The following is a 14,425-nucleotide window of genomic DNA, read 5'->3' on the forward strand; positions in this document are numbered from 1 at the left end:
TTTGTCTCAGTACCCCCACAGACATCTAGAGAGGAGGAAGGTGTTTAAGTTAAGGAATGTTTAATCTGATGGATTCGCTTTGAACCGAAATTTGCTCGGGACCATTCCCAACCTCTCCATTCCCACCCAGCTCTGCTGTGCCACTCCCTTTCCCAGTGCTTTGGGCCAGCTGGATTTCTCTCCCTTTGCCCACCACCCCCCAACCACCAAATAAGGTAGAAAAATCATATTGACTTTTGTCATTATTTATTACAAATTATAATTTGAAAATTACTGTCTAAAAAAATCAATAGATTTAAATAAATATACAGATTTCAGGATGCTACATATGGCAAGTGTGCAGTAAGTCACTTAGGATGAGACATTATCCACACAAGGAGAGATACATAGTATTCAACAGCAGTAGTTTTATTTTAAATTACTCAGCTCACATTAAACCATGTGCAAAGTTTCCTCTAGAACAAATCTTTTCAGGATTTATTTTTTTTTTTTTAGAATGACTGCAACCTTCAGAAAGTCAAATATAAAATAGATTCTCTGCAGCTTTGGGGACCAAATGATTCATTTGCTGTTTCGTTTATGATACAATCAGTTGGTCTCATTTTTTCCCCCCTCCAGGGCTTAGAGCAAAATCAAGGAATTATTTTTGCTGTCCAACGGGACTACACTTGCAACAGCCACAGATTTTGGTCCACCACCAACTTCCAGCAGCCTTTAGAAACGCTCCTGTGTAATACTGGATTGGGCAGCAAGAGGGACCCAACAGTGGTTCCAGCGGAGCAGTGATTCCCCTGCACTGCCCAGAGCTGCAGCCTCTGTTTCTAATGGAATTAATCTGCCCAGGCAAACAAAAGTGCACTTGTGATACAGCTCCAGAGCCTTGAGACTGTGTTTGCCTGCAGGATTGGTTTCTAGGTCCTGGGCTCAGTGTTTTTCCCAGATTCCCCTGTCCCTCCTGTGTTGCTCCATGGCTTTGGCACGGCTTTAAATCCCAGCCTTTCTCTGTGCACACAGGGCTGTGCTCCCCTATGGAATCACAGAAAGGTTTGGGTTGGAAGGGACCTTAAAGTTCATCTGGTTCCAACCCCCTCTTCTTCCCAGTCCTCCCTTCCACATCCATCCTGTCTGGCTGCCCTTTGCGTTCCCGATCCAGGTTACAATTCCCACAGTGACCTGCTACCCATACACTGTATTTATTACACAGAGCCCAGCTCAGAGACCTGATCTAAGCAAAGCAGCAAGCAAGCCTCTGGATCTCCCCCCCACACACACACCTCTGCCTCCAGCCCCTCCTTCCAGGCACAGCTGGAACAAAGCTGGGATGTCAGGCTGGGAGCTGGGAGTGCCCTGCCCCACTGAGGGAGTGTCCAGGGAGATGAGATGGACTCACAGCCCTGAGCTGACCCAGAGCAGCAGCTCAGGCCGGGCAGGGCTCCCTCCCCTGGCTCTGCTGGGGCTCCTGCAGACACAGCTCCCCCTCAGCCTCCCCACCCTGGGCCTGCTGGCAGGGTCACGCTTGGATTTGGTGCCAGCTCTGGTGTGAGCCACCCTCCACCTCAACTACAGCCCCTCAAGAACCTCAGGGAAAACTCCCCTCAGTGAATTTCTCAGCCAGGGAGTGCCACTGACCACTCCGTTGGCTTCCAGGCTTCTGCATTATCCATATTTTTAATACAAACTGGGAGCTGGTTCAGCCTGGGAGTCTCATTCACAGGCACTGACTGACAAGAGAAAATAGTGCAAAGTTGGGCTCAGGTTGGAGGCAGCTCATCCCTGAGCACCAGGACCAGCCAAAGCAGCTCTGAGCGGGGCCAAGCTGGGCCCTGCTCACACCCAGCTCCAAGGCAGAGCAGAGCAGGCTGGAGACACGGGCTCAGTGCTGGCACATCCAGAACTGCACAGAACCACCCAGGCTGGGATTCCACCCTCTGCCCGCGACTCCAGAGCAGAGTTAAGCTCGTACTCTTCCAGCAAGACCCTTGCCTGATCCAAAAAGGCACAATTCAGCTCCACAACACATCTAGGACTGTATAGAGAGAGAGTTTTCCCTTTACAACAGTCTCTGGAGTACAGGCGGTGCTGGGTCAGCGACAGGAGCACGGACACTTCCACTCCTTCCCTTCCACTCACGGCCTTTCCTTCAGCTCTAACTACCGACAGCGGAGCTGGTGGCACCCACAGGACTCCAAATTCTTCTGGTGAACTCGGTGTGCACCTGTTTCTTATCTCTTCTTCTTCCAGATGTTCTTCCTCCAAGGCAGAACCGCTGGCTGTGCACCCCTCCGGGAGCGCTGTGGGTGTTTCCCGGAGCGCAGGCTGGAGGCAGCAAGGTCCCTGGGAACAGAAGAGACACCATCTTCACTCTCCAGTCCATTTGCCCACTGCTCAGAAACAGCCCATACTATGACATGTATCTACCCCTCTCCAGGATTTACTGTGGGGCAGAAGATGGGGGAAGGCAGAGGGGGAATTTCCAGCCACAGCTTTATTAAACCACAGAGGAGCTTCATCAAGCCCAAAATCCCCTTTCCATCAGTGGCAGAGGATTCAAGGAGTCCTGCAGCAGGGCATGACCCAAGTGATGTTTCCCCAGATCTGCCTTTCAGACACTGCTCCCATTGCATCTGATTTAACTACTAACAATTAGCTGATTTGCCAACTCCCTTTAGCTCATTTACACTCCTGGAGTCTCTGGTTTCTTCCAGCAGCGATTCCACAACTCACTGATATGGGCTGAGAAAAGCTCTTTTCTTCAGTCCAAAGTTGCTGCCCAATGAATTATATTCCTCCATAATGCCATCCCCCCACCCTCTTCTGGTACATCACCCACCTGCCTGTCCCATATCAGAGGAACTTCCTACTCCAATCAAGAATTACATTTTATGTAATAATCCTCTGGATCTGGTAGGTCACAAGCAACCCTGGCTCCCTCAGCTCTGAGCTCTCCATTCTACAGAGAGCAGAAATAGTCAAGTCTTCTCATTTAAAGGAGACAAGAAGAGGAAGTCCTGTCAAATCCAAGTGGAAGCTGCAGTGTGGGGTCACAGCTGCTGACTTTCAAGTGCTTATGAGGGATGTTCAGTTTAAGTGCCATCTCACCTGAGAGCCCTCAGTAGGCCATGATGGGGAGGCTTCATGTCCCCACTCTGTGGGGACCTCGTTGACGCTCCAGAACTCACTGGGAGCTTCAGACTCTGGAGGTACCTAATGAGCAAGAGGAGATTCATGAACCACCCACATCGAGACTGGCTGTGCTGAGCCCCAGTGACAGACAGCTGAATGCATGATCTTGAAGGGTTAATTGCAGCTATTTGAGAGCTATTCAGGGCTCACTTTTCCTGCTATTCCCTTCTGTCAGACCTCACTCTATTCACATTTAATGATCGGGATTTTAACTATTGCCTTGCTATGGAATTAATGACAGACCTCTACAATGCCTTTGCTCCCACCTCCCCACAGTGTACACACCCCTCTGTGCTGCTGCTGAAGGGAGAGAACTGAGACCCCACGTGCTGTGTAAACAGAGTTGATCACAGAGGAGATTTGGCTTCTGAGTCCCAGCTCACAGCAGTCCTGCTCTGCTCCTCTGGTGTCCCAAAGCTCCACACCCTCTGCTTGCCCCTGTTCCCAACTTTGCCTTCCCACTCTGCCAGCTCTGCCTTCCCCCCAGCACACCCAGCACCCTGGCAGCAGGAGGGATGGAGGTAACATTGCTTTATATCAGCTAGTAAAGAGGCTTTTGTACAACCAAAACACCCGTGTGGCACTGCCAGGGCCTCCTGGGAGGGCAGTGAGAGCCACTAGACAAGTTCCAGCCGTTCACAGTGTCCCCAGGGAGCTGGAGATGCTCCAGCTGCTGAGCGCTGTCTGTCTGCTTGCCCCCTCCCCAAACAGCCCCCAGGGACACCCTCAGGACCCCCTGACTTACCCAGGCTTCCCCTGGCAGAAGGTGGCACAGATGTTGTCCCTGGAGTGCGAGCACTGGCACCTGCCCGGTGACCTCCTGCGCCGCCTGGGCGGGCTCCCCAGGCCGTAGGGAGCCGTGTGCCTGGGAAAAACAAAGGGATTCAGCCGTGCCACCAACTTTTTTATTAGCCAACAGGTTTACAGCACGGTCTTGGGAGGCAGCCAAGCCTGTGCCAGGATAATAAAAGACTCATCTGTAGACAGAAGGTGAAAAGGTCACTGATAGGTCTAAGCCTTTAAACTGCAGCTCCTCTCCCACCTCCTGTTTTCCCCACCCAACCCCTCCCAGGGAGATTGCCACGATGTGCTGGCTTGGAAGTGCAGTTCCCTCTCCCTGCAGCAGCCCAGGTGCCCGTGCAAGGGTTACCGCATGGGCTGGGCAGTTCAGCTGCGTGCCAGAGCACAGGAGGAGCAGGGCTGGCCCGGGCCAGCAGCCCCAGCCCAGCAGAGATGTCAGTGCCTTCCTTCCCCCGCGGGTTTAACACCCAGGATATCGTACAAGGATATCTCGGGGCCAGAGGAGGTTCTGTGATCCCAGCGTGCTCCCAGAGCTGTTAGCACATTCCCAGCTCCATCTCTGATGGCAATCTCCTCTCCCAGAGGGTTCAGGATTGGCAGTGACTGCAACTCTTCTCCGAGCAAGCAGCGAGTTGTAGTTTCATGTCAGCAAGCACGATTATAACCACACCTGAGCACATGTGTTATGCTCCAGTGTGATGGCCATTGGTCTGAAACTGCTGGGAAAGCTGCTTTAACATTCCTGAGGGCAGGACTTGGCAGCCACGGGCCGTTAGTGCCAGCCCACCACTGTCTCATTAACAATACTGCAGGCAGCAGCCAGGGCTGCAGTTTGCAAGCGGGGAGAGCAACTTTCTGACTTGAAGCTACAACATCTTGGTGTTAATTTGGGCTTGCAGAGGTACAAACCTCAGAGCCCGCGAGGCAGCAGCGCCCTGTGCTTTCACCTCGATCCCTGGGAGTGAGACTGAACCTCCTGAGCAGAAGCACAGCCTGTCCCTTTCTAGGTTGAGTTTGCAATGTCCCCCGAGCAGGTGCTCCCGGAGCCTCCCAGGGCTGGGACCCTTTCCCCATCCTCCAGCAGAAAGTACAGTCACTGTCCATCCCCAGAGCTCCCCACTCCGAAAGCTGCTCGTGCTTACCCAGGTGTGTTGACCCAGATGATGTCCAGGTGACAGAAGTAAATGCATTCCTTATCCATCCAGCTGTTGCAGGAACATCTCTTGGTCCTCGGGTGCGCGGCCAGGTGGGACTCTGGCGGGGGATGGCCCAGACCTGCGGCACACGAGGGAGGGGTGAGCCGCACGCTCGGAGCCCGCCCGTGTGTCCCCTCCGCAGCCACACCTCCGCCGGGACCGTGCCCGCAGCTTCGCGGGATGAGGCTGCGGCTCATCTCGGACCGGGGCAGCCCCGGCGGCTCCTCCGGAGCGAGGGCACCGCGCAGCGCCCGCACCCCGCAGCCCCCTCGGGCACCCCCGTCCCCGCTCCCCCAGCCCAGGGCTCCCCGGGTACCGATCCTCCGCTAGCCCGGGGCTCACCGGCTTCCACGAGGGCGAGGAGGGCGAGCGCCAGCAGCACTGCGGGGTGGCGGGGCATCACCGCGGCTCTGCGGGCTGGGCTGAGCTTGGCTGGGCTGAGCCGGCGGCTTTTGGGGGCTCTTCTGTGGGTTTTCCTCCTTTTCCTCCCGTCCCGGCTGTTCCACTGGAGCCGCCGCGCAGCGTCTGGAGCCGTGGGGCGCCCGGCAGGTGCTTTATAGCCCCGGTCCCGCCGCGTCACGGCCGCTCCGCCCCGCGCGTGGAGCGGCCGCGGGAACCGCCGGGCCCCGGGGACACCGACACCTCCCGGGGATACCGACACCTCCCGGGGATACCGACACCTCCCGGGGATACCGACACCTCCTGGGGACACCGACACTCCCTGGGGACACCGACACTCCCTGGGGATACCGACACCTCCCGGGGATACCGACACCTCCCGGGGATACCGACACCTCCCGGGGATACCGACACCTCCTGGGGACACCGACACTCCCTGGGGACACCGACACCTCCTGGGGACACCGACACTCCCTGGGGATACCGACACTCCCTGGGGATACCGACCCATCCCCCCGGGGACACCGACACCCCCTGGGGATACCGACACCTCCTGGGGATACCGACACTCCCTGGGGACACCGACACCTCCTGGGGATACCGACACCTCCTGGGGATACCGACACTCCCTGGGGACACTGCCACCTCCCGGGGGCACCGAAACCCCCCCGGGGACACCAAAACCTCCTGGGGATACCGACCCATCTCCCCGGGGACACCGACACCCCCTGGGGATACCGACACTCCCTGAGGATACCGACAATCCCTGGGGACACTGACACCTCCCGGGGGCACCGACACCCCCCCGGGGACACTGATACCCCCCCGGGGAGACCGACACCCCCCCCAGGAGCACTGCCCCACCCCTGGCGACACCGACACCCTCCGGGGACACCGACAGCCCCCTGCCCTCCTCACCCTCCGCAGGGACACGCGTGGGCTCCCCCGCCCGGGGGGATTTGGAGAGAACGACTCCCGGGGGTGTCGGGGAGGGGATGCGGAGGGGGGGTGACCACGGGACCCCCAGGGGGTCCCGAGTGCGGCCGGAGCTGCAGGTGAAGGCAGGAGGACACACACACAGGCAGAGCCCCCGTGGGACCCCCCAACCACCTGCCCACGCGTGGGGACTGACCTTGGCCCCCACGGCACCTCCCGGGGGTGGATTAAACTGAGAAAACGGGACAGAATTCAAGATGTATTTCAAGTTTTTACTTGAAATTTCTTAATTTACTTTATTTTAGTAAAATTGTAAACGGATACATTTCCTCGGAGTTGTCGCTCAGCTCATGCAAATGCAGCTGTTCAGTGACACTCTCGGTTTTTTCTCTCTTTTTTTTTTCCCTAAACCAATTCAAAGACTTTTCCTACGTTGAGCAATTCAAATTTCTCGCAGTAAATCTGTCCTCCCGCTGTCTGATTTTGCTGCAGGATTCACGAGGCACCTTCTGACACCGTATCTGCACATTTTTCACACAGGAATCATGTAAAATAGAGTCACCTCCTGGCATGCGCGGGGTGGCACTCGAAGCCACTTCACCTGGCCCATCGTGTGTGTCAGGCAGGAGCAGGAAACTGTTCTCCAGAGAGATGTTGGGTCCTGACCACGACAGGGATGGATCACAGCTTCCAGAATCCCCTGGGGCCACCGTTCCAGCTCCAGGCATCCCAAATCCTGGGTAAATCCTGTGAGCAGGTTAGAAAAGCGAAATCACTGCACTTCCCTTTCCAGAGATGTTCTTAAAGGCTTCTGGGGAAAGGGAGTGTATTTTATTTGTTTACCATGAGCAGTTCAGGTTTTTATTGCCCTGTTGTCATGGGCAGATGGAAGGTGATGGCAATTACAGCCAGTGGGAGTCTCCTGCCCAGTAACACGTGCAGGGGGAAAGGAAAGAGAAATAAGAAAAAGGGCAATGAGGCAGAGAGTGGAAAACTGCTGCAGTCTGAGAGTTGGGGCTTCTGCTCACAGCACCTGGGCAAGTCAAATGGGTCATGATTGCAGCCCTGCAAGCCATGCCCAGAGGATTTGCCATTCCCTCTGTGGGAAGCCCTCTCTGAACTCATGCAAAATGTACACAGGAGATGTGTGGGGGAAAGCCCATTGCAGGATCCAAAAAACCCCCTGCTGCTCTATTCACCAGCCAGCTCTGACTGCGATGGCACAGGAGGGCACAGATACTGTTGAGAGCTCCTTTTGCTGAGAGGGGGCCCAGAGCAGATGAAAAATGTCCATATGAGAATGCCATTAAAATAACAGAGCAGAGGACAGCAGGCAGAGAAAATCAGGAAGAGTGAAAATTTTCTTTTAAAATAATATAACATTACTAAAGATATAATAATACAAATATATAATATAAATATAATAATATAAAACAAATAAAAACATAAAATAAGATAAAATATGATAATAAAAATAAAATATAACTGATAAACTAAAGCTTCAGTATTACAGGCAAACAAGCAGAGGGAAGTGTTTAACCTCTGTACCAATGCAACACTTATCCTAAAGAAAACAGGGAAATACAATAGCAGCATTACCTGTTACAACCCATATTCCAGCTGTGCCAAGTTTCAGAGTTATGTCAGAGCTCGGATACTCTGTGACATTCCAGATGCCAGTTCAGTGATATAATAAATCTCCCTTGGCTTCTGTTCCCTGGCTCCTCATTCTGGTCACCGAGGGTGAAAGCTGATCCCCTGGACGTGGGGAAGGGAACGCAGCAGTATTTGCTCACAGGGAGGAAAGGCTGGGCAGCAAATGACATCATTTTGTCAAAGAAGGGGCTCTCTTTGAAAAGATGCCACCAGTTGTTTGCACAAATTATGAGACAGAGCCACAGCGCTGCGGCTTTCCAAGGTTCACTTGCTGAGAGGAGCAGCAGAGCCTGTCACCCACAGAGTTCGTGCCTCCAGGAAGGAAAAGGACTCTCAAATTAACCTGATGATTTGGGCATCTGGTTCAAGCAATTTCCTTCACCTTTTGTGGCCAGAGCTCTGTCGCTCAGCTCACATTTCTGAGCAGCACCTGAAGCTACACGTAACTGCAGTTCTTGCTGTGTGGCTGAAAGGAGACAAGTGCCCAGATGTCTGCCTGTATCTGCCTTCAGTGCCAGGTGCATAAACATCTTTACAAATCAGACCTTTCATCCAAGATTTCTCAACTGTTTTCCTCGTTTCTCATAAATCCCAACAGATTGTCACAGAAAATGGAGCAAATGTTAAACCCTCTTGTTCACATGTGCTGGATGGAGCCCGAACTCAGGAAATACCCCCCTCCTGTGCTGAGCAGGCACAAACCTGACCCACACACCTCTGGATGTTTGGCACCAGTGATTCACAGATTCTAAAGGACGTGGAACTGTGGAGGAATGTCTCTGTTTGGTGTGGGGATGTAGGAACCCTGCAGAGAAGAGCTGGGGTTGGCACTGCCTGGACCAGCACAGCTTTAAACTGCTCTGAGACCTTTGTCCAGAACTAAAGAGTTTCTGTGAAAAAGCAATACTTTAAAAAGGTTTTTTTGTCTTTAGGCTTGTGAAGAAGAATGTCCAGACATAAGGTGAAACAGATGTCTCAGCATCAACCATCCCACACAGCATGTTGGACTGGATGATCTTGGAGGTCTTTTCCAACCTTAATGATTCTGTGATTATTCTGGTGTCTGACTGTGGTGGTTTCAAGATCCTGCCTGTTTCAGGATCACAGAATATCCTGAGTTGAAAGGGACCACAAGGGTCAATGAGTCCAACCCCTGGCCCTGCACAGACACCCCAACAATCCCACCCTGGCCCTGAGAGCGTTGTCCAAACCCTCCTGGAGCTCTGGCAGCCTTGGGGAGAGTGCCCACTTGGGGAGAGTGCCCACTGCCCTGGGGAGCCTGGGCAGTGCCCAACCAGCCTCTGGGGGAAGAACCTTTGCCTGAGATCCAACCTGAGCCTGCCCTGACACAGCTCCAGCCGTTCCCTGGGTGCTGTCCCTGCTCCCCCAGAGCAGAGCTCAGAGCTGCCCCTGGGGAGGAGCTGCAGCCCCCGCTGAGCTCTGCCCTCAGCCTGCTCTGCTCCAGCTGCACACACCAAGTGCCCTCAGCTGCTCCTCATGGCCCCTCCAGACCCTTCAGTATCTCTGTGTCCCTCCTTTGGACACTCTCTACCAGCTTTAGCTGTTATATTGTGGCACCCAAAACTGCCCAAACGTTCCATCCCCTCACACCCTGTGCTGGGGGTTCAGCTCGAACTGGGAGCTGGTTCTCCTTCACCCCTTAGACACGGAGGAGCTTCACTGCTGCTGCAACCGGCCCTGTTTCCCCAGTCAAGAGCAGGAGCCACTGCTTTCCAAGGCCAACCCTCCTGGCATTATCACCACACTAAAATCACAAAGGAAAACAACAGGCTGGAGCAGAGGGACGGGCCAGCGCTGCACAAACACGGCTCCAAAGAAGGAACAAAGGCGTACACAGGGTCCTAAATGCCAAAGCTGGGCTTTGCCTCCTGCAGTTATTTTTTCCCTTTTGTTTCTGACTGGAGGAGTACATTGTTCACTTCATTGTGAGGAGTTCCAGGCAGACATGACGAAAGGGACAAAACAGCTCAAGACAAGAGACATCCCGTGCAGGATTCGTGGACGCGGCTGTTTGGAAACGAGGAACGAGCAAACAGGAAAGTGCTTTAACCATTGAGGAGACGGGATCCCGGCGCGTTCTTGGCCCCAGCAGGAACAATGGGGTGATGTCACAAGCCAGAATTCCCCACGGTGGATGGAAGCCCAGCAAATAACCATAACTCTTGTCCCGGGACATGAGCAACATTTTTCCACAGTTGATCATTTTCCCCCCCGAGTCGCTGTTAGGAAGTGTAGGAAGGAGACATTGTCAAGTGAGGCTTCCTTTGGGACTTTCATGGCCCCCCCTCCCCACCCCCAGATCAACACTTCAGCTGTTATAAATCACTGCTTTGTGCTGACTGGCAGGAATTCCAGTGGTGGTGCCGGGAGGCTGGAGGAGATATTTCACACAGTGAAGAAGAGTGAACACGACGATCTGGATACTCGTAAGGGCAAGGAGGCAAAAGTCTCCTCGGTTCTGCAGGGCTTTGAGATTCCAAAGAGATTTGACAATTCCAAAGGTGCTGAGGATGGCCAGGAGCTTTGGAGACACAGCCTTGCACAAACAGTGGTGGCTGGAGAACTTCAACCAAGTTTAAGGCTCTTAAATGACATGAGCAATACAGGGCTATCCTCCAGATCCCAGACTTTCTTATTTTGGCTTAAAGTCAGCTCTGTGGAGAGTCACCTGAAGCCCACTTGCAGCATCCAGGCGTTCCCTGAGGCAGCTCTTGAATTACCCTTCAGCTCCTTTCTTTTGGTAGAGATTGGTCCCATAGAAGGATTGGGTGGCTGGGCAGCCCTCACAGGCTGTGGCAGCTTTCAGTCTTCATTGAGCTATTGTTGAAAACCCACACTGTTCTCACCTCTCCAAGATTTGCTCTGCAAGACCCCAGTTGGCTCCTCTGAGCCGCAGAAGCTCTGGGCTGTCACGTCTGTGCTGTTCCAGGAGGGTGGCTGGCAGGACCATGGGGAGGTGGGGCTGCTTGCTGGAGCTGGACATGGGAGTTCAACAGCAAAAAGCACTTCAAGGAGTCCAAGCCAGTCCTGAAATGGCAGCCCCAAAGAAAGGAGCATTAAGGCAGGAGTGTTTACCTGCTGAGCTGATAACAGCTTTGTCCCTGCTCCGTGTTTGTCCGTGGTTTGCACTATCAGTGCCTGCACACACCATGAAGGTTCTTTACTCTGGGCCCAGTTTCACACCATGAAGGGTTGTTTTCTCTGGTCCCAATTTCCAGATCTTTGTGTGTTTTCCCCATCTGTGTTCCCAATGAAACCCAGTGTCCCTCGCAGACCTGGGGAGAGGCAGGGTTTGGAATTGCCATGCAAAGCTGCCACAACTGCCCTGCTGCCCCATGTCCCCACCCCACAGACACGAGGCTTCTCTTGCAGAGGTGAAGGACTCCGCAGGACAGAGGGTGGGGTCAGAGTGTCCCTGCAGCCTGGGATGAGCTGCCTCCATCCTTTCAGTGAGGTGGGAAGCAGCAGCTGGGCTGGCCTTTGCAAGGACCACCTCCCACATCCAGGAGAGCCAGCCTGGCTGTGGCATCACCCTGAAAGTGCCTGTCCCCAGGTCAGGTCACTGCCCTGGGCCTGTCCTGCCTGTGCCTGGTGGAGTCAGGCTGGGATCAGGCCTGGCATCCTGGTAAACTGCAGGAATGGATTATCTCAGTTCTGTCCTGCAGGCAGAAGGGACAAACCAGAGGAGTTGTGCTGTAGGACATGGTGGCACTTTCCTGCCTGAGAATTTAAATTTCCAGTGGCCAAAAGAGGCTCTGAGACAGCAAAGGGGGAGGATAATCCTGGTCCCTTCCTGCAGGGCTTCTCCCTTTGACTGGAGATCTCAGAAGCCACTTGAACAGGGCAGGTTTGTTGTCCTGGGGGTTCTGGCAGTGCTGGGCTGCCCTGGGGTGTCTGTCAGGCAGCAGGAAACCCCTGTTGATGGGAACTACAGGGCAGTGAGACAGGTGTGATCCTCAGGGATTTTGAAGGGGAAAAATAGAAGTGAATGTCTCAGGGACCTTTGGAATGTACTGAACTGTCTCTAGTTTAAGATGATTATGACTTTCTTACACAAGGGTAATTAAATTTATGGTAAAGTAACTTGTTTTTTAGTAGAATAAATGGGGGAGTCAAAATGTGCCTCTGGGACACCAGTTTTAATTAAATCTAGACGAACTGGGAATATTGGGAACATTTGGATGTGTGGTCAGCTTTGAAAGGACATTCAACTTCATACACCAGGGCTCTGGCTGATATTTTAGACCTTGATGAGACACAGCAGGAGCAGCCACACATTATCCCTTATAGCAAGACCTACCCACCTTCCTCTTCAGCATCTTCTGCTGGTGAGAGCCACAGACCTGCTCTGGTCCAGTCTGGTGTTACACTTATTTTAAAATCATAATAACTGTGCTCCTGGTGACACCTTTCCACAGTGCTGTGGCAGCTCTGGTAGAGGCAGACACTGGGAAAAACTCACAGCTCAGCAAGAAATTTGCTGAATATTTTCAGCACGAGCTGTTCCTCCTTTCAAAAATGTAACGACTCAAAAGGCTGTGAACTCCTCCTGCTCCTTCCTCATTACCTGGAGGTGGAAGAAAAGCATGTTCACCCTTTCTCTGTGGATGGAAAAGGGAATATTGGCAGCTAAAAAAGGTGTTTTTTTCAATAAAGTGACTGACAGTTACAATGTGTCCCTGCCTGATTACACACTTTCTGTGCCCACAAGGCAAGAAAAGCAAAGCCCTGCGTGTGTTTAGACAGCCCCATGGAGACATTCCTTGTCTGGTGAGTGTTCATTGGAACACTTTAACATGGATGTCTGCCTTTACTCCACCCTGATGGTTGAACTCCTTCAGCTTTCCAGCACGATGAGTGACCTGGAATTTATAATTACAATAGGTGTCATGCAATTAATCACCACCTGGGAGCTGTCTCCAGCCCTAACTGCTTTGTGAGCCCAATCCTTCGCAGCAAGTGCAGGAGAACAGCTTGTGCAACACAAGGAATTCCAGCTGGGACAAGTTTGGGGGGGTCCTACCACCCGGACAGGCACAAATCCCCCCTTTTGCAGCAGCTGCTCCCTGCAAACACCAATGTGCTCCAGGCTGCAGACACAGCAACAGCCAGGATCCACTTCAGATCCCAGCAGGAGGCCTCAGGTCACCTTAAGCAACCAGTTTTCGTTTGGGCAGCAGCTTATTCCAGATCTCTCCTTCTAGGTCAGTTTTTGGGGGAAATACGTGAAGTAGGTTGGGGTAATGAAACTGCAAAAATCAGAGACAGGAATTCATACGGAGAACAAGGCAGAAGTTAAACAGAGAATTCCAGAATCCCAGAGTGGTTTGGGTTGGAAGGGACCTTAAAAACCATCTCATTCCAGCCCCTGCCATGGGCAGGGACACCTCCCACCAGCCCAGGCTGCTCCAAGCCCCGTCCAACCTGGCCTTGGACACTTCCAGGGATCCAGAGGCAGCCACAGCTTCTCTGGGCAACCTGGCCCAGGGCCTCCCCACCCTCACACACAACAATTCCTTCCCAATCTCCCATCTCTCCCTGCCCTCTGGCAGTGGGAAGCCATTCCCTGTGTCCTGTCCCTCCATCCCTTGTCCCCAGTCCCTCTCCAGCTCTCCTGGAGCCCCTTTAGTCCCTGCAAGGGGCTCTCAGCTCTCCCTGGAGCCTTCTCTTCTCCAGGGGAACCCCCCCAGCTCTCCCAGCCTGGCTCCAGAGCAGAGGGGCTCCAGCCCTGGAGCATCTCCGGGGCCTCCTCTGGACTCTCTCCAGCAGCTCCAGGTCCTTGTGCTGTTGTTCCCAGGGCTGGGGCAGCTCTGCAGGGGGGTCTCACCTGAGCAGAGCAGAGAGGGAGAATCCCCTCCCTCACCCTGCTGCCCACGATCCCGTTGGCACAGCCCAGGGCACGGGGGTGTTCTGGGGTCCAGAGGTGCGTTGCCAACTCTTGTTGAGCTTTTCATCCCCAAACACCCCCAGTCCCCCAGTTCCTTCTCCCCAGGGCTGCTCTGGATCCCTTCACCCCAGGCTGTGTCTGTGCTTGGGATTCCCCCAGTCCAGGGGCAGGACCTTGCACTTGGCCTTGTCGAACTCGCTGCAGTTGTCCCAAACCCACCTGTCCAGCCTGTCAAAGTCCCTGGGGATGACATAAACCTTGAGGAACAGCAAGGAAAACAAACAGAATGTAAGTGTGTGCCCTTTACACCTCAGCACTTGTACGGGTGGTTAATTATTAACACTGA

The 14,425-nt window shown here is 53.7% G+C and overlaps 1 protein-coding gene across 1 annotated transcript; it reads right to left on the reverse strand.

Annotated features, from left to right (window-relative positions):
• Positions 1-304: 304 nt before the first annotated feature.
• On the reverse strand, positions 305-5,672 carry LOC116797996 (endothelin-2-like). Its single transcript, XM_032710048.1, has 5 exons — positions 5,523-5,672; positions 5,127-5,259; positions 3,929-4,048; positions 3,100-3,204; positions 305-2,334 (listed from the first exon to the last, which is right to left on the reverse strand). The coding sequence occupies exons 1-5, from the start codon at positions 5,578-5,580 to the stop codon at positions 2,223-2,225; spliced, it is 528 nt and encodes a 175-aa protein (XP_032565939.1). The 5' UTR covers positions 5,581-5,672; the 3' UTR covers positions 305-2,222.
• Positions 5,673-14,425: the final 8,753 nt, after the last annotated feature.

Source organism: Chiroxiphia lanceolata, chromosome 24 (genome assembly GCF_009829145.1).
Source record: "Chiroxiphia lanceolata isolate bChiLan1 chromosome 24, bChiLan1.pri, whole genome shotgun sequence".
In the NCBI taxonomy this organism is placed as follows: domain Eukaryota; kingdom Metazoa; phylum Chordata; class Aves; order Passeriformes; family Pipridae; genus Chiroxiphia; species Chiroxiphia lanceolata.

Excerpts from the sequence above, each read along its gene's own strand:
- LOC116797996 (XM_032710048.1), bottom strand. The coding sequence starts at position 5,580 with ATGCCCCGCCACCCCGCAGTGCTGCTGGCGCTCGCCCTCCTCGCCCTC. Across the intron at positions 5,260-5,522 it reads CCTCGCCCTCGTGGAAGCCG|GTCTGGGCCATCCCCCGCCA; the intron begins GTGAGCCCCGGG and ends CGTGTGCCGCAG. Across the intron at positions 4,049-5,126 it reads ATCTGGGTCAACACACCTGG|GCACACGGCTCCCTACGGCC; the intron begins GTAAGCACGAGC and ends TGTTTTTCCCAG.